Source organism: Pyrenophora tritici-repentis, chromosome 2 (assembly GCF_003171515.1).
Source record: "Pyrenophora tritici-repentis strain M4 chromosome 2, whole genome shotgun sequence".
NCBI lineage: Eukaryota > Fungi > Ascomycota > Dothideomycetes > Pleosporales > Pleosporaceae > Pyrenophora > Pyrenophora tritici-repentis.
Window position 1 is genome coordinate 3,499,066 of NC_089391.1, and position 24,462 is coordinate 3,523,527.

At 51.1% G+C, this 24,462-nt stretch overlaps 7 protein-coding genes across 7 annotated transcripts; 5 read left to right on the forward strand and 2 right to left on the reverse strand.

Moving 5' to 3' along the window:
- Positions 1-1,902: 1,902 nt before the first annotated feature.
- Positions 1,903-3,641, forward strand: PtrM4_067820 (Fungal-trans domain containing protein; the record flags this gene model as incomplete). Its single annotated transcript, XM_001933461.1, has 3 exons — positions 1,903-1,946; positions 1,997-3,206; positions 3,255-3,641. The coding sequence occupies 3 exons, from the start codon at positions 1,903-1,905 to the stop codon at positions 3,639-3,641; spliced, it is 1,641 nt and encodes a 546-aa protein (XP_001933496.1).
- Positions 3,642-6,948: 3,307 nt separating this feature from the next.
- PtrM4_067830 (K-tetra domain containing protein) lies at positions 6,949-7,768 on the forward strand (the record flags this gene model as incomplete). The annotated part of the gene is made up of 2 exons (XM_001933462.1): positions 6,949-7,401; positions 7,451-7,768. 2 exons carry the CDS (start codon positions 6,949-6,951, stop codon positions 7,766-7,768), a joined length of 771 nt encoding a protein of 256 aa, XP_001933497.1.
- Positions 7,769-9,010: 1,242 nt separating this feature from the next.
- Positions 9,011-11,257, forward strand: PtrM4_067840 (uncharacterized protein; the record flags this gene model as incomplete). Its single annotated transcript, XM_001933463.2, has 1 exon — positions 9,011-11,257. One exon carries the CDS (start codon positions 9,011-9,013, stop codon positions 11,255-11,257), a length of 2,247 nt encoding a protein of 748 aa, XP_001933498.2.
- Positions 11,258-12,140: 883 nt separating this feature from the next.
- PtrM4_067850 (spherulin 4 cell surface protein) lies at positions 12,141-12,649 on the forward strand (the record flags this gene model as incomplete). The annotated part of the gene is made up of 2 exons (XM_066105797.1): positions 12,141-12,295; positions 12,361-12,649. The coding sequence occupies 2 exons, from the start codon at positions 12,141-12,143 to the stop codon at positions 12,647-12,649; spliced, it is 444 nt and encodes a 147-aa protein (XP_065964424.1).
- Positions 12,650-13,343: 694 nt separating this feature from the next.
- On the forward strand, positions 13,344-14,206 carry PtrM4_067860 (cell surface spherulin 4 protein; the record flags this gene model as incomplete). Its single annotated transcript, XM_066105798.1, has 3 exons — positions 13,344-13,426; positions 13,477-13,831; positions 13,895-14,206. 3 exons carry the CDS (start codon positions 13,344-13,346, stop codon positions 14,204-14,206), a joined length of 750 nt encoding a protein of 249 aa, XP_065964425.1.
- A 156-nt stretch (positions 14,207-14,362) lies between these two features.
- PtrM4_067870 (uncharacterized protein) lies at positions 14,363-15,741 on the reverse strand (the record flags this gene model as incomplete). The annotated part of the gene is made up of 4 exons (XM_066105799.1): positions 14,363-14,947; positions 14,995-15,412; positions 15,461-15,531; positions 15,589-15,741. The coding sequence occupies 4 exons, from the start codon at positions 15,739-15,741 to the stop codon at positions 14,363-14,365; spliced, it is 1,227 nt and encodes a 408-aa protein (XP_065964426.1).
- Positions 15,742-19,058: 3,317 nt separating this feature from the next.
- Positions 19,059-24,209, reverse strand: PtrM4_067880 (uncharacterized protein; the record flags this gene model as incomplete). Its single annotated transcript, XM_066105800.1, has 3 exons — positions 19,059-20,216; positions 20,254-22,316; positions 22,382-24,209. The coding sequence occupies 3 exons, from the start codon at positions 24,207-24,209 to the stop codon at positions 19,059-19,061; spliced, it is 5,049 nt and encodes a 1,682-aa protein (XP_065964427.1).
- Positions 24,210-24,462: the final 253 nt, after the last annotated feature.

A 24,462-nucleotide genomic window follows, 5' to 3' on the forward strand; every position in this document is an offset into this window, starting at 1 on the left:
CTAGTGTGGAACATGTCTGGACTCGGGGCTGTAAGCGGAAAGTTCCTGGTTTTTGATTAGGTCTCGCTCAACCTGGAGCGTGAGCAGTGACCAAGCAGGGTAAGATATGCGATTCTAGAATTTCTTTTGCTTACAAACGGTGTATTGAAAACGTTGAGACACACGTTGGGCCATGATATTGGGTACCCAGCTCCAGATCGGCGTTGTCGTTGTGCGTAGTCGATCTTGTCAAGGTACGTCATTCGTGTATTATACCGGAACGCGCGTTGTACGCAGACATGCCAAGCGTGTACTTTTGCCAAACCAGGGCAGGCTACTCCGCCAGGCTCCGACTAGTGTGCATGACTTCCATAGTGCCTTGGTGTCCTCATAGCATGTACATCACTCCCGGCACTAGGAATTAGTTTGACAAGCGTAAGCGCAGCCGTAAGCGAGTCGATTTGGAGCCAAGGCTCAACACAAGTGGACGACTAGGGCGGTGAAGTGAAGGGTCCAGGCCATGTGGTCTGGCTGCAGATGATATGATATTCTGGAAGTGGGCCAAGTTCGGAAGTGTTCATGCTTGTGGAAGCGTTCATCCGGGTGAGGCTCTTAGGCTTTTCCCCGATACTTGGGCGTGCGGTGGTGTTGGCGCATGCACCATGGTGGACATGGCATTTGTCGCACGTGTGCCGCTAACCCTCGGCGTAAGACACGAACATGGACAGAGGACGAGTGGTGAGAGAGAATGGCGACCAGGTCGGCGGAACGGCCGTCATCATCGTCATGACCAATACGGAGAGGGTGGCGATATCCAGGGACAAAACGTGTCATGGCCAGGAGTCAAGAATAAGCTTGCGAGCTCGAGGCGCGACAAGTGCGAACCCTGGGCCTTTGTGATTATCCAGCACCATGATAAGGGCCGACTTTGGTGTTGGAGTTCAACGGCTCTCCCTCTCGGGAGCGGGGACGCTAGCGGATCACTACTCGTTACGTCACGGGTAGGTTTCGTTCCTCGGGCAGCGTCACAAGAACTTGGCTCCACCAGCACCACTGCCACCGCGCATGGCCGCGATGGGGTGAGGCTCGAAAGTGTGCATGGATCGGCGACTTGTCAAAAGAGGGCTGAGCGATTAAAGACTTTGCGCATCGTCGGAGGAAGCCGTGTGTTGGTCCTACAACAGTATATACGCCGACCCCAGATTTTCTTGTAATGGCGGCGTCCATGCGTCTACTGGCAGTGGCAGCACGCTCCGGACAAATCTTCTGGCTTGTGCAGATGGAACAAATGGGCCTTTTCTTGAACCCTGGATGATGATGACGCTGCCCCGGCCGCCTTCTAGAATGGCAGTAATCGAATGATATAACGCTTCGCCTATCGCACCGCTGCGACACTGGCGGATCCAACCGGGAGCAAATTTCTTCCATGGACCTTCTAGCGTTCTTCTGGAAGAGCAGTCTTCGGCCCTATTTGACGCCCATTAATCGCGGCACTTTCTCATTGGTACGCTGCATGCACTCGACGTGCAAGGATCGCCCGAGCTGCAGCCCCGTCTCCACCTTTAGTTCCTAGCATCAGCCGCATTACTCTCTACCACGACTGCATTCTGCAGCCATTGATTCACTGCTTCTTCACCTTCCGACAAACTTCCCAAATTGTGTCAGCATAAACTCACTTTCCCATCGCCACCGCGCCTGCTTTACGCCACCAGTGTACGATGACGGCATGAAAAACTCCGGTCCAACAACTTGATCCTCCCCAACAAACTAATCCCTTGGCCCTGAGATGGCCATGGCTCCGCGGAAAGGAACGCGACGAGCGTGTGATCCGTGTTCTATCAGTATGTCTTGATATCGTCACAACACCATGTGTCATGCAGCTAACGTACTTTTTCTCTACAGGAAAAGTCCGATGCGACGGCAATGACCCCTGTTCGAGATGCGAGGCTGCGAGGTAAAGAATCTCTGTACTAGCTTTCGTCCGAGAAACCCACTAACTTTGCACCTCACAATTCAGCTGGGACTGCACTTATCTCAAGACTCACGGAAAGAGCGGGCCCAAAGGCCCACGTCGAACCACCGAAGCTGCCATTAGGAGGCTGCAAGAACGCAGCAAGTGCAGCCGTGCGAACTCTAGAAGCAATAGCGAAACTAGCTACGATACCGGAAGTCCGGTCCCTGCAGACTTGCCCTACCTGGATCCCATTCCTCTTCTAAGCGACCATGATGCCGAATCCCGGGCCTGGCCGGATATCAAGAGCCCACCAGTCTCCGTTTCTCACCACCAGGAACCCCAGAGAATTTCCACAGCATGCTTGTCGCAATACCTGGAGCATTACCAGAAGCGTGGATATGGCATATGGCCAGTCGTCGACACCGATGCGCTCACCGGACGACTCCTGACGCATCCCAATGATTTCGAGGCCTACGCATTGGCAAATGCCATTTGTGCGGCTATTGTGAGCCAGTTTTCCATCGGTATCGAGCCCGGCAGCCCAGTTGAAGGCCACTATCGCATTCCGAGTGCCGTTTTCGAATTTGAAGCCAAGAAAGCGAGGAACGAATCTGACCATTTGGAGAACGTCACCATCTACTCTTTACTTGGAAGCTTTTTTCTGCATGTTTACTCCGCAAATGTCGGACGTATGAATGCCTCCACCGTCTTGTTGGGAGAAGCAATCTTCAAAGCACACATCTTGGGTTTGCACAAGACCACGCACTACCAAACCTTGGCCGCTGAGCAGACACAATATGCTTTACGCGTTTACTGGCTTCTGTTCATCACTGAGAGAGCACATTCCTTGCAGCATGATGTGCCGACAACACTGAAACGAACTCCGGATCTTCCGCGACTCGAGGATTTACAAGATGGATCCGTTACACCTGCATTCGTCCAGCTCTGCCGTCTTTTCAACATCTTGGATGTCACCATCACCGCCGAACCTGCAAGTGCGCGCCAGGCGCTCGCACTAGCCCAGCAGCAACTTAGCTGCGATGAAGACCCCCGGAGCCTGGAGAATGAAATACAGCGCGCGGACATTACTATGACGCAGCAATGGATGCGTATTTTCCTTTGGCAACATGCGCTCAACGTGACGAATTTGAGTAGCCGGGCCAGTCAGGATGAGGAGTTTTCGTTTCGCTTTCCGGCCAAGGTGGCGCAGAACGTGCTCTCGAATCTGAGCAGTCTCTCACGGCAGAGTGTTGAAGCGCATGGACCTGGCATGGTAGGACATAATTTCACCGACTTTGACTAATTGACTAACGATATCTAGGAATCGAAGATATTTGACGTGGCCAACTCGCTCGCCGACGTCATGATGATAATGCCGTCCCTGAACCACGAATCGCGCTTCGACGTCGGCCCTAGAGACCTCATCCATTCGCTCGCGCAAGTGCTTGGTAATTTCCGCGGAGGAAACCCCTCTGTCATCAACATATTGCAAGGAAAATTGACTACGCTTGGGTTTGCCGCCGGATCACCACAGAAATTGATTGATCTTTCATCGCCAGAGGAGGAGTATGAGGAATGGCACGGTCGAACCATGTCTGCGCCATCAACGTACCCGTCTGGCCCACGAGAGACGCCCATATCGCCATCTCTCCAGTCAAGCATGAGCATGGACGGGTCGCTGATGCATCAACCGCACGGGTTCCAATGAGCGAGACTAGTCAAACATCGGGACTACACTTTGTCACACAATACGAAAGGCCAAATTTCGCTTTCCTCTGCATACAACGTTTACCATCTGAATGCATCAGTCCCATATCCGATCCGACCGACCGACCGACATACCGACCTCCTTCCGCCGTCAGCACGTTTCACAATCATCGGAAGCCAACTCACCACCAAACCATCAGAGCAAACGATCAAAAACAGCATAGAGTACGACAGCCTCCGAGCAAATGTCCACCCTAACCGACACACCGACGTTATGTGCGGACCGAACCGTGATGATGGTAAGCGGACGTTTGACCCCAGAAAGGGTAGTCGTAAACGCGTGCGCAAGCAAACTTCCTACTCAACCTCGTTCTCCACCTCCGCCGACAGCGACGACAAGGAAACTTCCGTCTGCCGCGCAAAAACCCCATCCAATCAAGAAATCAATCACGAAACATTATTTCCGATCCCGAGGGTTTTCCGTCCTCCGCCGCTGCTTTTCTGTTGTTCCCCCCCCCAAGCCAAACGGGCCGTTGCCGTATTTTTTTCTTCGCTCGCTCGCCGTTGGCAACCGGGCCGAAAATGCGGTGGGCTGGGTTTTTCTGCGCGCGCGACGTACGTGCGTGCGTCTGTGTTTGTGCGTTTCGGCAATGGAAACTCAATGTAGCAAAAGCCAGGTTTGGAGATGACATGATATGTCACTCGCTGCACTGTTGTTGTTTTTTATACTGGCGGTGTCCGGGTGCTGATGACGAAAACGTACGTACGTACGTACGCACCGTCGTGCCAACTAGTGTTTCTGGAAGCGAGGGCGATGAGACAGTGGTGATGACAGTTTTGTGCTCAGGCCTATGCATGTAGTGCCTGGTCGGAGATGGGCACCGCGTTTGTGATGGGGGCGGTGAAGAGCGGGATACGGCGGATGCAGATGTGTCGCTGCTGTGAGGGTGCAGGCGATCGAGGGAAAGTTTGCGATAGAAGTGAGACTTAGGGTGATTCATGAGGTGGGGATGAAGGTTTTCGGGGCCATGGCACTGGGAGAGAGGGATGTCAGATTGGGACAAGGAAGTTGTTTCATCGGCGATGGCTGGAGTTGGATCGGAGTTTGGGGTGATGCTGAGTTTGAGTCAGTTGGGCAGAGACTGTATAGATTGAGTGTGGGAGTTATACGATGCAAGGCGTTGAAGACATAAGAGCGTAGAGTAGGGAAAGAGAGAGGAGTGGTAGACTATAGAGTATAGACTGACGGCAACGATAAAGATATCTCACTTGAAAGCTCAATACTTCCATACTCTACCGCCCTCTTCCCCAGATGCCATCACAAACACATTTGAGTATCCCGCCTCCTCCCCCCATCTCCGCTTACCCAGCACACACTATTCCTTTCTCCTGTTCTAGTAAAATCACCTCACATACCCCCTTTCTACTCGTCTACCCACCTACACTATCTAATCTTCTCCTCTCCTTCTTGACTACCAGCCCGTTCTTCTAGTTTTCATCTCTAGAACTATGCTATAACACTGTACTATACCATCATCTCCACCATAGCCCGCAAATGCATATGCGATATAATGCTTAGTGGAGAGTCCGAAATCATGATTTATGAAACGATTTCACTTTCCGGCATAGGAGGAAACCATGGAAAAAGGGAGAGAAGTGAGGGATACGGCAGATAAATGCGACGATATGGTAGCCAGACTTGGGACTAGTATTTAAGGTGAATCTTAGGTAATTTTCGATCGCTTGATGAAATGGTGTAGTTTGATGTTGTGTGTAGACGGATATAGGCGGATACAGATGGCACTGATTGCATGAGGATGTTGACATATGCAGCAGGAATAACAGATGATAAGGGAGAGATAGGATAGAGAGTAGGAGTTTATGCTAGAAAATGTGTTGGTTTGTGACGATCAAGAATTCGGTGCTACTACGTGTACAATCATGTCTGGTAGCCAGGCATGTGCTATGATGCTTCCTACCTAACCTTGTTCCTGTAAACCTAAGATGCGTCTCAGCCTCAGGCATGCTATGTCGTGCTACGAAACTGTGCTCTTTCCCACTAAAACATATCTACACATGCACAATAACGCAGTGTGCATACCCCCATCTCATCCCATCCCTACCACACAACCGAAGCCGAACAGGCCCCCAGAACCGAATCGAACCAAATCTCAACCCGTACAAGGCACACACCATCAGCCCAGATACAATGCATACCTATACCGCCACCACCCCCCACCTATACACTCTACATACCCTACGCATACCGGTACTAGCCTATCAGCGGGGAACCCTTCCCGTCGTATATGCCGGAAGTCCGAGCTGAGGTAAGCAAGCACATACGGTATAAGTGTAAGTGCCGATAAAGCTGATAACACGAGATACGAAAAAGATGACAAGTACGAATGTATAAGGTTTGTCATATTATAGGTGATGGTTACGATAGGCTTGGAGATTGGAGATTGGAGATTGGGGGGGAAGGGGGGGGATATTTTTAGAAACAAGGGGGAGACAGGAAGATGGGAGGGGTACGCGTGGTATGTGGGTCGATGAGATAAGGTGGGATGGGAGTGCGGCGCACGAGTATACGATGGTTTTAAGGGAGATGGTCGATTGTGCCGAGGGTTTGGTTTTGGTGCTGCAACTTCGCGATCGCAAGACGGGCAGCTTCACCCTGGTTGTGCTGTAGCTGTGTCTAAGGATGTTGCGTAAGCTTGGTGTGGAGGACTATGCTGGCTGCTTTTGCTTACTACACTCCACGGGTATGCGTCCTGTTGCGATCGCGAGGTTGTTGCGTTGTCGTAATCTTTTGGGGTCGTTCTGTGGGTTCGTTGGGTCGGCGAAGTATTAAGTTTCTACCTTGTATTGCTGCGTATAGAAGTAGGTAAAGCTGTGTTCCTAACCCTAATCAATTCGAGCGTGGTAATGCTTCGCTTATTACGGTGTAAGACGGTGAGCAGGAGGAGTTTTCATCCTCGATGGCGAAAGCCAATATACTACACATACTGTCGAACCAGCATCTACAGTATGACTCTTCTCTTTAATATTACTAGGGCACATACTTACCTAGGTACTTAAACCTCACGGCGTGGAGAGAAGACATTGCAGCACTACAAACTTTCGCTGAAATGAGTTAGCGTAGAGTTCACTTCCTCGCGGTGAACGTTGAAACGATGAAATGGTAGCACGTGGAGTACTTCATCGCTTAATATATGTTCCTCGTGATATCAGAGCACATGGCAGCTTCCCATACCACTAAGCGCAAATTTTTTCGAAGCTGGCTCCATTTCATCTACTCAACCGCAGCCATGTGCGACGCCAACGTCAGCGATCCGGACTTCATTGCCGATCAGCAGAGCGAGTTGGAAGAACCCGGCATTGACAGCAGCTTTCTGACAGCTCATTTGTTTGAATACCTGAAGGCTTCCACGGCTTCCACACCTCAATTCCCCAAAGTCCTCACGCTCGACATCAGCGGTCACAAGTTCAAGGTTTCCCGTGACATTCTCGAGGCGGGATCAGGACTGTTCGCGCTCCAGCTCTCTGATAACTTCACCTGGGAACCTCAGGCTGATGGCTCTTACTTCATGGATGCCGATCCTGAGCTCTTCGAACATCTGATCCGGTTCATGCGCAGGCCCGAATCGTATCCGCTGTTCTACGATCAGGCCAAGGGCTTTGACTATGACTTGTACCGCCGGTTGGAGGCTGAGGCCGAGTACTTTCAGATTAATTTGTTGACTGAGTGGATCAAGAGTGAGGTATGTGTATCGTCATTTGTGCCCCGTATTTTGTTAACGCAGTGCGAAGAAGTACCTGGAAGCAGTCAAGACGATTACTACCGCTGTTTCTTCACGCGTCATCAGCGACACCAGCTTGCTTACGATGGACCACGCACCACTTTCTCAGAATAGGAGTCAGGAGTATCATTTCATTCCGCGTATCATCAAGTCATATGTATGTCCTCGCAATATCGTGGTCCATATGGGTCAAAAGGACAGGTGCGGCATGGCTTGCAACAAGGCAAGGGGTGATTTGCCTGATGCGTATGAGGAGAAGTATTACACCCAAGTCATCGTTGTCAACAAGCAAGTAATCTTCGATCGGGCAATCTGCCAGGTTGAGTGAGAAGCGGAGACTGGCTTACGTGGTGGACATGCTTGAAAGTAACTAGGGATTCTTCGAGAGTTTGAAATTTCGGAAACACTGAGTCTCACATTCGAATTGATCTGAATCATGTAATACAGAGCGAGGCTCTGATACATAGGAATGCAAATTCACCTAGTTTTTCTTCAAAGATGATCTTGACATAGAGACATATCAAACCAAGTCCTAAGCACCGCACGTACCTGCCAACTACACCAGGCAGTAATCCCTCTCTCCCCTCTAACGCAATCAACATGTCCCCGCCAGCCTCGAAATCTTCGTCAAGAGAAACTGATCACGGACCCTCGTAGTCTCCTGCCGCCTTCTTGTTTGACTGCTCAGCCGCGTGAAGGCTATACGAACAGCAGCAGATTATCAACCTTATTGTAGAATAAGGCACGATTTCGAATGTACCCTTGCCGAGACTAGATCCATGATATGATCATCCACAGTTTATGGCCATTGAAATGCTCACCCGATTCAAGTAAGAATTCAAAGATGATTATATCTGGAGCTCTGTGTTCTGCGCTGTTCCATGACCAGCCGTACTAAGAGCCTAGATCAAAGGACTTGAGACTCTTGAAACCTTCTAAAAAATCTTTCATTGGGATCAGAACTGTTTGATGGGATTGTGTGACCTGCCCCTCCCACGTTGAATGGGCCTCAACCAACAACAGTACACCGTATCTTTCTGGCGAAAGCGAACCTTGGAATGGAACTGCATACCTGCATTCAAGCGTGTCGAGCAGCTCCGAACATGCGCTGCATGCTTGGTAACTGAGACTGAAGATTGAATTTTAGGCAACAGCAAAGACCTGGGTCAGGGAATAACAAGTTCTCCTCTTCAAGTGCTGGCCAAAGTCTTGGCATTGTACATCACTTGCTAAGACTGCACCCAGGTATCATCGATCAGTCCCTCATATGTGCATCTGAGTAAAAAACCAAGTAATGTAGCTATGAGGAACCTAGTCATAATCAGTGAGAGAGTACTTGCGCATCAATCCGCGTTGTTACAGTGATGTTCCAAATGTAGACCTTTCACTATTCACCGCACGCTGCATGCGGATAGCGTGCTACGCCTGGCCAGTAGCTGTAGACCCCGCTCATTTGAGGAACTAAACAAACAAAAACCTCCTCTACCACCTCACCTCCGACAAACACTCAACCAGCTTGTGCCATCTTGTGCCCACTGACCCCACTAACCCCACTAACCGCAGGATCAAGATGCCGCCACGCTCGCCCAGCAGCTTGAGTACGACAAAGCTCGTCCAAGACGTCAAGTCGCTGTGGGACAGAACTAAGAATTATGCAGGACTCAAAGAGGCGCTCGCGCTGCTTGATCTCGCCGGCCTCGCCGAATTGGAACAGCAGTTCCTGGCCACTGATGCGTTCCTCAAGCCATGGTCCGCCTTCCGCGATTCGGTCCTCCACTTGCATCCTAATGCGATGTCGCAGCCGACAAAAGTAGCCAAGGACCAAGGTGACAAAGGCGTCTCGCGCACGGACTTGTTGTGGTTTTACACACAGTACGATGAAGGTCTGCTTCGCTATGATCCCCGCTCCGACCCGAACCACCGTGAGTACACAGAAGACAGCAGTGTTTGGTGTGTCATCGACAAGAGCCACTGGAACCTCGAGTCATACGAAAAGCATCTGTTCGCCTGGATGTTGCAGGTGTTCAAGGTTGGCAAGAAGCGCAATCCACAGGGCTTCCAATACTTCGAGCTTCGCAATGTCTGTACTGCATGGGAGGCTGTCATGCTGCCTATCGTCAATGCAGTGCGTTCCTCATACAGCACCAAAGGCAAGCACCACTATGGTCGTCTCGCAATGTTCGTCGAAGCCCGGTGTCCTTCTGGTCTCGCCTTTCCAAAAGGCAATGTCCACATCCCGGCAAGCTTGCTTTCGCCATCGCCCTACCGTGTCATATCCAAGCCCGGAGAAACCGGCGAGTACATGTCAGCCTCCCATCGGCGCAAGGCAAGTATTGCAGCACTCACTAAGGAAGACTATGACGAGACAGACAAGGAGTTGCGCACTGTATACCCTCAATACGGTGGCTTATTCGAGCGCCCAAAGTACAAAGTCAAGATGGATGAATGGCTGGCCGAGCAGCTAGTGCGTGCAGAGCGTAAGAAGGCTGCAGCAGCGCTTGAGAATACAGCTCATCATCGACCTGCTGACTTTCTTGAACGTCGTGACGGAAATAAGCGCCAGGAACAAGGCAGCGACGAGAGCCCGATGAGGCGCTATTCCGACAACATCCGTCGCTCGCTATCGCGAAGCTTTTCCATGAAATTGCCGCCAAAAGAAGAGGCAAAAGAGTCAACCAAGAACAAGTTGTATGAGCTTCGCAATCTTGCCGAGGGTTCACCTCCACGCACCCGTATTCTATTGCCATCTGAGAAACGTAGGGCTAAGAAACTCGAAGATGAGAAGCGCGAGGCTGAGAGGCGCGAGCTTGAGGGACGCGAGACTGAAGAAGGCGAGACTGGGGGTCACAAGATGGAGAGAGACGAGAGTACCATGTCCTTGGAGTCGAACAGGACTACCATCATCACGCCTTGGCCCCACCAAGAAGCGGACAGCAGTCCTTCCGACCAGAGCACATACAGCTATATCCGCCGTTCGAATCCCTTTGATCTTTCCGATAGCCTGGCAGCCCTGGATGTGGGTTATGGCGCCAACCAGACAGTGTATTCGCCCATGAATCAGTTGAGCGCAGTACCCAAGCCGCTACACCGAGATGATCAACGTAAAAAGGAGATTACATCGTTGTCCTCGATCCAGGAGAAGAAGTCTTTCACAGATGCACGTACACCAAGCTACGAGGGCAACGACTGGGAGGGCGAGATCTCGTTGACAAAGCTTGATACAGTCCGGAGGAACAGCGCTCGTTCTGCAGAGCATAACCGGCCTGCATATCCGCCTACACGTCTCCCTGTTCCAATCAACCCAACTCCTTATGCTGGTAATCTTCGCATCGCATCAAGACACGGCAACGCACCGCCTAGAGCTTTCGGAAGCCCAGGTGAACCACTTCCGATGCCTGTTCCCTGGCCAGGCGCGCCTCTCCCGCCTCTTCCACAAAAGAGTCCGGAGCGAATGAAGAGCTCCAAGGGCCGTTTCGACAACTCCCGACCGCAACAGGTGAAGCGCAACGAGTCTGAGCGAAGCGTTCCTCGCATCGTGTCCAAAAAGAACATTCGTTCCGCGCTCGGAGGAGATTCCCGAGAGAGTTCGGCAGAAGAATTGACTTTGCCACCTTCTATCCCGATGATTCAGGGACCGGCCCGGTCGGTGAGTCCCGGGGGCACCAGGTTGCAGACATTCAACACCAACCTGTTCCCGCGCAAGGAGGAGCGCAAGGGCACCCCCGTTGGGGCATGGGTGGGCACGGAGAAGGCGAGGCCTGTGGGCCCTTCGTATGAGATGAACGTTCTGGAAGGAGACAAATATCGGGAGTCCTAGACTCCGGATTTGGTCGCTGATGAGACCTCGTGGAGGATACACAGGCTGAACTTTAGCGCCGATGGCGCATCCCAGATACCTGGTAGTCGCCTGGAGGCTACATTTCAACAATAAGAGAATGTCTCGATATATATGTAGCCATCATGTGATGTCAAGATGTTGAACATATGTGATGAAAAGCGGACGTGTCGCCGTTATCTAAGTTGTAGTCGGATGCGAAAACACCACGCTAAGCCCTTTATGCCACTAGCGTCGGACTACGTCATACATACAAGTATATGCGCATTGCAATTAACATAGTCTCTAGATACTAAGTAGTAACTGTATAGGTGATAAATTGGCCTACTAGTATTCATGCTATTAAGATGAGTGCGGAGTGCGTAGGTTCTCCCTTACAGGGCGTTGCTGCAGAAGCCGGGAATGCAAACACGGCTTATACCCCAACTAAACACCAATGTCCTGCACGTACTATGGAACATTGAAGATCATACAGATATGTCTTTATGTCTTTCCACCCCCCCCCCCCCGTACCAATATTATCCCTTCACAAAGTCCGCAATGACGTGCATCTTCTTCAGAATGCAACATTTCGAACCCATACAATCTCGCCATTCCACCACAATACTACCGGCGACTCACAGTCACCTCACTAACTAAAGAGACAACAAATAGGCCCTATTTTCCGACTATTAACAGTTTTGATGCATCTGTGGTACCCACGGCTCCCGAAAAAGCTATCCTTGTTGCTGAACGACCATTGGGAATGTATGCCAGCAACAGCAAGTCCAGGTCAACGATATTCAGCTATCACCAAGCCACTCCATATGAACCTACTACGAGGAAGAAAAGATGCGCGCCGTGCTTTGACGATCGCATATTAGCGATGAGCGTAACTCTAACGCTTGCGTTGTTTCTTGCGATTGGCATACCACTTGCTGCCACACTACCACGGAAGATGATAACGCCGCTGCCAGTCAACGTACTGATCCCAATGTACTTCAAGCCAGAGTTGGGGTCCTGGGATAGACTGCACGATGCGTTTGTACCCCCTGTTACAAGTCATTGTGACTATCAACAGGACACAGCTAACATTGTTCCCGCAGGGCCATCAGATACCCCGAAACCACCTTCACCGTCGTCATCAACCCAGAAAATGGGCCAGGAAGCACCGTATGGCCGACCGCAGAGTACATCGACGCCATCGAGTCGTTGAGCAAATATGAAAACATACGTATACTAGGCTACATCGACACCGATGGCGGGAAAAGAGATAACGCGACTATACGTCAAGAGATCGCGGTGTATGTCGGTTGGCACAATATTAGTAAGAGCTTGACGCTTTCTGGCATATACTTTGATCGCACGCCATACAAGAACCAAGGCCACGCATAAGCGTATCTCCAAAACATTAGCGCAACGGTGCGACTATCAGACGGATTTGGTGCTCAGGCTTTCGTAGCGCAGAACCCTGGGCATGTGCCTGATGAGGGATTGATGGTATACAAGCCTAATGTGACTGTGGTGTTTAGACTCCGCAACAATCAATTCAATCCGGTCACTCTCCTAGACCCACTTACCTATCTAGGTAGGGCTTAAACTCCTATAGGTAACTACTAGGCTTAAAGCGGTAATCAATCAATCCAATCTGAACCTTCTAGGACCCACTTAATTGATTGTTGCGGACTGTGGTGGTGTTTGAGGGCGCGTATACAGACATGCCGAGTCAAGGGGCGTTGCACGAGATGCTGGGGGCATTGAAGGATGGGCAAGAGAACTCCGCTATGCCTTTGCATTCTGTGCCCAATGTACTTGGAAGGACTGGCTTGCGCAAGATCGTTGATGACGTAAGGAGGGATGTTGAATGGCCGTATGTGACAGACTTGACAGAAGATGCGTATAGTGGGTTTGGAGGATTGCTGGAGACGTGGTTAGATGTCACTTGGTAGGGAATGGCGGATAGTGAGGTCACACCGCTCTCGTTTTGAAGTAGTGCTTATGATGCGATTGTGATGAGTCAGCACGCCTTTGGGCTGGAAAGGACACGAGGTACATTCATCCATCACTCCAACCCACACATTTATCAGCCATGTCGCAAAATTCCAAGTCTTCGATCCTTCTTCCGTTGTATATCTATCCGAATCTAGGCGCATGGGAGCCTCTGTACACAGCGTAACGAATTTCCCCATTCCCTTGCCACCTTCGCTTATTGACATCTGCAGCATCGCTAAACACCCGGATGTCCAATTCCTTGTCATCCTCAATCCGAACAGCGGACCGGGTGCCGCCCCATGGTGGCCGAATGCAGACTACATCCGGGAGATACCGCGGCTAAATGCGCTGCCCAACGTAAAAACTTTGGGTTATATTTGCGCGACATATTGCAAGCGTTCCCTGAAAGCTGCTCTCGATGACATCGAGATATATGGAGCGCGGGGCCGAAATGATGTGTGCCAGGGTGTTGACGGTGTGTTTGTGGATGAGACTGTGAATCTGTATTCGCACGAAGCGAAGAATTGGCTCGATTCCGTCGATCGCAAGGTCGCGCATAGCTTGAATCATATCAAAAGCCCGATCGTATGTTGATATCGTCGTTTTGGGTGTTGTCGCCAGGACACGTGCATGCTAACTGCGGAACAGGTCATTCACAATCCTGGCACGGCAGTGAATACTGCGCTCAGCAATCCGGGGCCGGACATTACAGTCGTCGTCGAAACGTCGTTCAAGCATTTCATGACGAAAGAATACCAGGAATGGCTTGCCACGTCGCCTTATGGTCGTTCGCGGGCTGCTTACATGGTACATTCAGTGCCAGAAGGAGAAGTCAAGAGCCTGACCTTATCGTTGCGTGAAAAGGCGGGGTACCTGTTCATAACGAGCGCATCCACGGGCTTTTACGAAAGCTTTGGAAGTAGCTGGGCTGGTTTTGTCGATACGATGGCCGAAACTTGAGATATCGCTGTAGTTGGTGTTTGGAGGTGGTAGGTTACCTGGCCCGCGGTGTTTTAGGCAGCGCATGTAGCACAATTCCATGTTCCTAGAAAGCTTTGTTTGCTCAAGCATCTCTGAAGATGTCAATACCTCAGGAACCCCAAGTGCAATGCGATCTCAGGAATCTTCATTCTCATGCTCATGCACGCCTGTGCCGCTGTCGCTTCTGAGTCTCCTATGCGAGAAACAGTCCTCCTGATAAAGGGCTTCTTCGATGGTAGCCCATATCCTACACCGATTCCAGAACCCATGAGGCAAGTCGGCTAGACGATCATCGCATCCGGCAATCGGGAACCGCTTCATGGCGAGAAGCTTAGCAGCACCCTTCCAATCCCAGGATGCAGTTGGGTCCATATGCAGCTCATTTTTCTCTTGAAGGTCACGCTCAATCCACTTGGTGTCCAAGTCCCACATGTGGGGATGCAAGCTGCCATCGCGAAGGCTGTTTCGCCAGAATGTCGAGTCGAGAGGGAGCTGTATCGCCAAAGCCTTTGATGTACGATGCAGTGCTATGATGGAACTAATAGGAAGATTTACACATACTTCTTCCAGTAGTTCGGCGGGCAAGCGCTCTAATGCCCGAGGTTTCTGTGTCGTTGTAAACTTGTAGCTTGGTTCGTCCCTGCTACGCGGAGAGCTTTTCAAAACGCTCTGGACTACTATGGCGGCGTCGGTCTTCTCGAGGGGATCACAATAGAACTTCTGTAAAGCATTAGCTTCACGGTTGGCACGATCTGGCATCAACCCACATCGTATTCACCTGCCCACCATTCCAGTCTGGTCATACCGAGCACACTACGAGGTCCGTATAGGGAGGAACGAGAAGATTGATCGAATATATCCTTCACCATGTCATTTCCGTTTAAGGTTGAAGAGTTCTGTTGGGATAAGCGAGTGTTTAGCAGACGGCTCAGAAATTCCAGTGCAGGTTTTCGATCTTCATTGTTGCGTCTGGAAAGATGGTGATCTATAGCACGACAACTTGTATCTATGCAGGCCTCATGCAGAGGAAACAAGCTTCCATGGTCCGGGCTATAGGACAGAGTGTCGAACAAAATATCATCTTGCCCGGCAGGACCAGCGACCTCAAAAAACCCGGTTCCAGCAGCGCGGAAGGAAGAGGGATCAGAGAGAAAGACACCTCGAATTCCAGAGAGATTATTTGGACTTTTGGGGAAGTCAGCTACAGTGGTAGAAATGAGATTGGCTACTTACGTTGCTTCTGAGGTGACTACCATGTGGTCAACATCACCAGTGTTACCGAGTAGACGAAATCGATATAGCCACTGAATCACGTCAATAAAGGACATTTGACACGTTGATTCGCGACTGCGGTTTCGTACCTGATAACGTGGGTCTTTGGGATCAATGTTGTAGACGTCGCCGTCGAGGTCGAATGGGCCGCCGCAGATTACACAAAAGGTCCCGGCTTCCATGGCGTGTTGCGCGTCACTCTTCCATTCATTGTGCGTCTGCGAGGAGGTGAAGTTGCCCATGTTTACATGCTGCAATTCGGTCAAAGTCGTGATAAGGTTGCGGCACGCAGGATGTTATTGTGCAGAAAGGTGAAAAGTGATCGTCGCGTCGTTTCAAAAGGAAGCTACAGCCGTGCACGAAACGAAGATAAGCAAATCTTGTGCCAAATCTTGTCTTAAATCTTGTCGCAATTGGGATGTTTCTGGCCAAGTTTGTCCGGTGGCACCGTGGCACCGGCTGTCATCGATGACGGTAGCGCAAACCGCCTGTGTAGCAATGATTGGCGGTGTACCGGTGTCGTCCCGTCTTTCCCAATCTGGTATAGTGAGCTGACCCACCACGTCCGAAGCAGCCCCGGGGTCTCTTTTGTCTCCTACCCACGTACACATAGAGAGCCGCTGGCTATGCTGACTGTCAATATTCCAACTCATACCGCTCATAGGGGCGCTTTCTCAGCTACCTTCGCCGCGCTGATGAGCCGTAAGAGCCATGTTCCACGCTGTTGCGCATTGTTCGCGATGACATCAATTACTGCCATTGTTTGGCGCGCTTGCCGTCTCTCTCTCCCAGCTACCTCCGAAAAAGGCATCCGGAAACAAGTACGGTGCAGCTACTAGTCCCACGGCTCAAACAAGATTCAATCAAGTGATGCTTCGTGGCAAAAGCAATTATCCACTCTGTTCCGCTGCGTAGCAGGCGGCTTAGACGGTCATCCCTGGGTCTTCAGCTAGTACCATATGCGCGTCTTTCACGAAACAGGTCGCTAGTAACATGGCGCCCATGCGCCCAGAAACCGTATCCAAGAAAAGAAGCCAAACGGTGCGGATGTCCGGATGTCCAGATGTTCGGTGAGCAAATGTTCTGCCAGCTGAACTTTTACCGTCTGGCATCAACCATCTACCCGACATCATCTTTCCGTCTGAAATCATTCAATCCACACATACTTACATTCTTAGTCCATGAGCAGCTCTGAGCTTTTGTAATTACATCCCATGTCTCGCATTTTACCACACTTCAGAGTCGGTATTGCACGCGTCCAACATACGAACTGGCGCTCACTCAAACGCTCACTCGGCCCGATGAGTCCCACCGAATGTTGGCTCCAGTCTGACAGACGAATAGCAAAGCTACATTTCACCATCTGTCGTTCGGTAGCGCTTACTCGTAAGTTGTCTACGAGGACGAGGTAATGTTAGAGGGGGGGGGGAACATGTTTGTATAAAGTATAAAGGTCATGTCTTTCTCTCCATACCACAATCAATATCCTTCCATTCAAAGTCATCGAACACTTTCGGGTCAAGCAGATTCATTTATATCGCGATCACCAGTTGGTGCACAAGCCAAAACAACACGGATCAATATTCTATCAAACCAAAATTCTCGGCTTTTTCCAGCTTACCATACGCTACGCGGCCTCCTCCCTACTCTTCCTCGCTGAATACTACCCAAAGCCAAAGCTATCACATCAACCATTCCAATCCAACTACTTCCTCTCCATCGATTCCGCTTTGGACATTCTATCAGCAAGCAAATCGATCGCGCAAAGATGAGATTCATCTTGTTCACTCTGCTTGCCTCCACGGCTCTAGCCCAGAATATATATTGTGGTGTAGTAGCTTGTCGCGTGTTCGGCGTTAGGTAATCGGCGCTAGGGTTGAGTATTTTAGGACGACTCCGCGTAGAGGAGCTCGACATCATCGGATCATCTTATCATCAGTTATCGTACACCATTCTTAATACTACCGTTTGTTATTCGGATACCTTCCTTTTCTCTACTCTCTACCGATTGCGGGTCGGCAGCCTCTCTTCTGACTATTGAGACTATCCCTCTACCACAATATTCCTTCACCGGCTGCGACCATGACGCGATTCGACAAACTTATTACAAATGCGGAACGGCGAAAAATTGCGCATACCTTAATACTGATTGCTACAGGCGGTGCATTCGCCCAGGCACTGCAGAAGGTCGAAACAACTGGGCCTTATCTACTGATATCATTAATGCGGCTGGGCTTCATATACAATGTGGCTGCATGTGCCGGTTGGTAATTCCCTGAAAGAGCCAGGGTATGATTCACAAGGGGTGGACATGCTATAGACGTTTTTGGGTATGGTCCAAGATACGGTGAATGAGTGCTAAAGAAGAGTGCCAGATTAATGACAGGTGGGTCCATGTGAAGAAACGGTATCGCTCAGAGAACATCTAGAAATCGAGATAATCGATGAGAACAATATCAATTGTTGAGAAAGAATGACTCTCTCAGTCATGGCATGTAAGTGTGTCAATTGCTAACTATACAAAGCTCGGCTAATATAGAGCGGTGTGGGTCATGTGACTTAGCGTCCTCGTGACAGGTGACCGGAATATTCTCAACACTCCCCCATAAGCCGATCAGCTGTACCCACTACTTTGTATAGGTCTTGCAGTCGAAGCTTCTTCTCCCTTTATATGCTTCCACTGAACGCCTTGCATGCACTTTCCAACACTCCCCCAGAAGTGCCTTGTCAACAAGAATGAAACCTCCCTGTCACCCTATAGTGGCCGTTACGTTGCGAGTCCCTCAAGTAAAGTGAGGTATCGGCCGAGTGAAGAGTTGAGGAAAGAAGGTCGAGAAAGAAGGTCGAGAGAGAAGGTCGAGAAAGAAGGTCGAGAAAGAAGGTCGAGAAAGAAGGTCGAGAAAGAAGGTCGAGAGAATTTTCGCGTTTGAAAATCAAGGTAGAATCGATATCACCAACATACCGACTCTCCCTCGACTCCTACGTGAGAGTCAGCGCTCCCTCAGCTTGGTACTCCCAGTACTCTAGCTGTGTACGCTCTCCTCTGTCCCAGCGCTCCCCCAGCTTGGTACTCCCAGTACTCTAGCTGTGTACGCTCTCCTCTATCCTAGCGCTCCCCTAGCTTAGTACTCCCAGTACTCTAGCTATGTACGCTCTCCTCTCTTGTTGTCCCCGCTCCGTTCCTCCGCTCCTGCCTCCTTGTCTGTGTCCTATTCAGGGCTCCAGACCCTAACACCCTTATTCTCCCCCATCGTTATATAAGCCTTTGTGTTGGAAGGCCTTGTACGATCGTACGGTGAATAACAGTAGCTAAGGTAATCTTGTGTATTGGTATTCTGGTGTATGATGATTCTACGAATGTGGGGGCTACGAAGGTATACATAGCGTTGGGTCCGAGTTGGGCCGAAGTAGGATCGAGGCGGTACATTGGGCCTTATTAGGCGACACACCGTGTGTATGCCGACACTGGCAATCTTTTCTTATTGTAACGACTGATGTAAGGAAAAACGGGTCTTCTAAAAAGGGCACAATGAGAGGGATTCCAAATAGGCATATGTGCCTACTCCGTAGGTCGCTGCACAGATCCCTCTACTCGGATTGACAGCTTGTTGCTTTCGATGAAACGTTCTAACGCGCGATTTGGTGTTGCTTTCGTGAATGCGTCCGCGGGGTTGTCCTCTCCGTTGATCCAGCGGATCTCAGTGATCTCGCGACGCTCGTATGACTGCCGAAGCGCCATGATGTCGATCATCAGTCGCTTCTCAGCAGTTGTTCCGAGTTTGACGAGGCATTCATACAAGGAGTATGAATCCGTACACACAATAAGTGGGATCGGTGGTAGACCTAGGCGTCCTGTAATTATCTTGAGGGTTGTTAGGATAGCGATAGCGATGTCGACACCGCTAACCATGCCGTACGTTTCTGAGGCAAGAACGCTCCGGGTAACGCGTTTGCATTTGGTCGAACTCCAATGGATTACGTTACCACGAATATCAAACGTGCTGTCTTGTCGACTCGACTCATTCGCAAGGATAAGTAGGTACCCTAGCTGTGAGCTAAGGTCTTGGTTGTTCGCGAAGGATCCGTCTGTGAACACTACCAGCTTTGCTGTAGCGAGGTCGAGAGGGACGTATCGCAGGCCTCGTTGTATGCTCTCAGATTGCCACTGCAGCCGGCGGTTAAGCTTCACGTATTCTGTGTCCTTAGGTTGTTGTATTTGCGCAGCCGCGGAAAGATCGAACGATGCTTCAGGTTGGCATATCGACGCAATGTACGCGCCACGCGCGCGCTGCTCCATGTACTTCTGTGCTCGGTTTGCTGCCTTCGGATCAATGATTTCGATCTTGGCACCTTGTCCCTTCTGCGTAAGTAGAATCGTGTCTCCGCGCAACGTTAGAGTACATCCGTTGAACTCGAGTGATACTTCTTTGGACAGTCTCTCCTTGGGCTTAGCTCGAAAATTGGCTTTCTGGAGCGCAGCGTCTTCTGCACCAGAGAATGCAGGCGTCCCAATCGCGAGAGTATCGTCTGTCTGCAGGCCCACTATTCCAAACGCTTCCCGTCTCCCGTTCGTGATCAGGAGGCACGGGTCATACGTTGATGTAGCCATGTCGAGCTCCTTGCAGTGGTGTCCTTGGTACGTAGCAAACCAGTGGACTCCTGCTTCCGCGATTCCATAGAGTGGCTTGATTACGCGAATAATTGTTCCCTTGGGATACTTTTTTTATAAGCTCCTTTGGGAGGTGCGCTAAAACCGTGCGGAATAGCTCTGTTTGTGCCTGTGGGTACGCTTGCGTGATATCTCGTAGTTCCACAACCATGCCCTCATCGAGTAATGCAGGCGCTAGGGCTAGAATCAGGCGCTGGCTGGCTCGTTGGATGGTTGGCGACTGCGTCAGGATCTCGTGTTTGCCCTCGTCATTGTAACCTTGAACAACGAGGCGTGATTTCTCGTACGGGACCATGGTCTTGCCTTTGACTTCGCGGACCATGCGCGATTTGAAGATACGATACCCGCCGTGTAGAGTTGGATCAAACAGCTCAAAACTGAATACTCCACGGCCGACGAGGTCGTCGATCTCCTTCTGATCGGATGCTTCGAATGGAGCGCCCGGGACGTTAATCACGCCGTCATTGCGTAGCTTGACGGCCAGGGCGTAATCGTCCTCCTCCTTCTTCGACAGGTACTGCACCTTGGGCTTGTTCTTTGATCCAGGTGGGCGGCCCCGCTTGCGCGGCTGAGCCGCTTGGTTGGCTTCCGCCGGTGGTACCGGTAGTGGCGGTTCATCAGCAATCGCTTCGTCTGTGGTCGGAGATCCACCTGTGCCTTGATCTGCGCCGTCTATCGCTGTAGTCAGATCGCGATAGTACGGTTTTACGACAGTGGATCGGAACGTCGTTGGGCCGTTGATCATGTCTACAGTAACATCGTGGTCCTTCATATCGATGACTCTATACGGCCCTTGCCATCCATTCTTCTCGCGCCATACCATCACCTCACTCTGAAGAGGCAGTGACAGTACCCCGTCTGTAGTAGGCCCATTCCTGGTACCAAGTGCGTTGCTCACCGCATGTTCCGCTGAGGCCTTCCGCAGCGCCCTCATCGCTTTCTGGATTGCCTCCGCGCGATGGGTTATCGAGGGAGATGGTGGTGAATCCATGGATATCCGGGGGTATGCACCGAAGACGAGCAGCGTGGGTACGAGCCCGTCTGGGCCTGCGGTGTCGTTGACGGCCTTGACTGCCATCTGCAACACTGCGGCGTCGCTGGTGCCAGTGTCAAGCTCTGTCCTCAGGATCTCGTACGCGCGTCTGAGCGGTGCGTGGTATCTTTCTACCTTGCCGATAGACCAATGGGCCTCGGTTGGCACTTGTTTACATGTGATTCCCATGATCTTCGCCTCTGATCTGAATTCGACTGACGCGAAGTTGGTGCCGGCGTCGTGGGTGACGATATCTGGCGGCCCTTGGTATGTATCAATCCAGAGCAGGCGGAGTGCTTCCCAGGTGTCTTTCGCGCTCATAGACGGTAGAAATCGCGCGCCGTTGAATGTTGTAGCCGAATCGATCACGTGAAGCACTGGTTTCCCACTCAGATACATCACATCTACGAGGATCTCGAAGTTGAATTCCCGATCATCTTTCAGCCTAAACTTGAATCGGCGCGGCGCTGGATCATGCGCTTGGCAGTGATGGCAGAACGTTTGGATCTCTCGGAGCAGCCGTTCATCCACGTCCTCGTGTCCTGCGCGTTTGAGCAATCGTATCAGCCGTTCGACGGCTGGATGCCCGAACCTCCGGTGTAAGCGTCGGAGCTCAGTCTCCGTAAGGAATACGCGCGCGCGCTCTGCCTTGCTTAGGTGGAACCACGGGTGTCCCCATTTGCGAATCACTGGAAAGGTAGCTTTTCCTTGTACCAGCTGGTCCGTAGTATTGTTGAAGTACACGTGGAGCCGGTCCATGTCTTTCAGACAGAGGAGAAACGGGGTGGGTGCGTTCAAGACCTCAAATTTGATCTTTCCAATCTGTGTCGATACATGTGCGGTTCCAATCGAAGTAGTGACGCTTCCTTTGCCAAATTGCACAGATGCGTTTCCAGCAGTAGACGTATCTAGAGTTACGGTGGGGTCCTCAGTTTGGAGCGCCCAGAACTGCTCCTTTCCGGCTGTCGATACATTTGAGGCACCAGTGTCAGGAAGAATGCCTTGGTACGTGATTCGCGAGTATCGATCCTCGATAAGGAACTGCGTTGCGGGCGTAATAGGCTCCTTGCACCTGTAGACGTCTTCTCCAGTCACGTGGTGCAAAAAGGCCTGATCTGTGAGGTACTTAACTGCCAATCTTTGGTCCTCATCATCTTCGTCTTGCTCCTCTAGGAAGAACTGGTCGACTTCTTCCCCTCGTACGCGACGAGAAATGTGCTAAACTCCATTTGCTCTCCCGTAATCGCGCAGTGTGTGATGTACTGCGCTTTTGAGCGTTTTCTTTCTTCAAGCGTGTGGTTTGTGGACCAACAGCCTGTCTTGCTGCAGACGTAACATTTCTTGTCGATTTGTGTGTTGACTCCAGAGCGGTGCTGAAGCCCACCGCGTCCGCGGGTGAATCCGCTGCGTCCACCACGAGGGTTGTAATTCCCTCGCAATCTTCCAGAGCTGTTGTTGTTGTACCGACGATCCAAGTAGTACTGGCTATCCGTATCCGCCTCAGTGAAGTTGACGGAGACGGTCATGGCGAGTGAGTTTTCGATTGACGATCGCAGATCTCCAAACAGAACCTCGCATTCTAGAGACGGCTTGTAGAGTGCCATCTCGAGCTCCTTCACGCCTCGGCATGCTGTGATTACAGTCGTTCGGAGCGCGTATTCTCCCATGTACTGCTGTCCAAGTGCTCTTTGACACAATTGGAGCTTGTCCAGCATGATGTCAAGGACCTCGTGGAGGTTCTTTTCGGGGTTCTCCCTGCGGACTTTGACAAACGATGTCGTCGTCCAGTCCGCGTAGTAATGGCCGTGGTTGACGTCTGTGTCGAAGTGGTTCTTGAGCTTTGTGTAGGCAGTCAAGAACGTATCCATCCGCTGATCGACGAAGTGGAGGTAATACTCCTCTGCGCGGCCGTCGAGAATCCGTGGAAAGACTGCATGGAACTGCCCTGGCTCGATGTCTGCGTGATAACAGATGCTGTAGAAGATTTTCAATTTATCGTCTAGGAGGTCGTACGGCTTTCCCGTATACTTTTTGTCTCGGTCCCACATTTTCACGAAGACATTGATCGTCTTAGGATCTAGTTTCTCATTGCTAAACTCGATTGGTGGAACTGCCTTGTACGGGTCTGTTTCACCAGAGGGCACAATTGGGGGAACGCTCGGTCCCTTCGGACGTTGCGGGTATGCTGGTGTATACTCGCGGAATCGGTCGAAGTTGTTGTAGGTGAGGGGAGGTTGCTGACTTTGGACGCGCTGATAGGCTGGCTGCGGTGCGGATTCAGTTGTCTCTACAGGCTGGCTTCGGATTGGTTGGTTTTGGGCTTTCTCAATCGTTTTTGCTAGCTGGTCCTGAATCTGTTGTTCTTCCTCAACGGTCTCCTGTCGTCCTTGCACACGGGCGTGGGTCTGGTCTTGATCGCGGGTTTGCCGACTGTCTACGTCTCGGCCTCTTGTCCTTACAGGCGTTTGGGTTCGGCTCTGGGCCTGGCTTGATAATCTCCTGTCTGTGGACTGTACTGATCCTTCACTGCGTTGTTGCCGTAGTGCCCGCTCTTGCAACATGTGCGCAGCTGATCGTGTGTCAAACACAGCCGACTGGAATACGTCCTGAGGCCATTCTAGGTACTCCTCCATGCGTAATAACCTAGCTAGAGACTCACTAGGTGCCATATTAATACGGCCAGTATACACTCCCTTAAAGCGGAGGATCCGCTTTAGTTCCTTTGTGTATATTGGCTGGGCACGTAGGAACATTGCCTCTGTCCATCCTTCAAAGTCCTGACGGAACTCCCAAAAGAGTTCTTCATCTGCTGTTGGTCGATCTGTATAGTCCGCAATCGCACGCGCAATGTACGTTGTTGCTGTAGTAATCCCTACCTCATCGTCTGGAGCTTCAACGTTGTCCTCCCAAATCTCTGGATCGATGTGATGCCATTCTCTTGGTTTTATGTTTGTGGTCCCTAGTAGCGCCTCTAGTGTGGGTACCACTCTTCTACTACTGCTCGCCATTCCTACTGCCGGTGTCCTGGCTACCGGTGCTCTTTCCGATGATGTTCTCTCTCCTGCTATTGTGTTCTTGTTGACGCTTGTTGCGCTAGCTGCGTTCGCTAGAGATGCGTCGGTGGTCGTGGGTTGTACACGGGTCAAATCTCAACCGGTCGGTTGGCGCGTGTATAGACGGCGTCTTGGAACGCTTCTGATACGGCTGTAACGGTCGGTCGCTAGCCACGAACGACGCCTGATATAGCTAACAGTGAGCTTA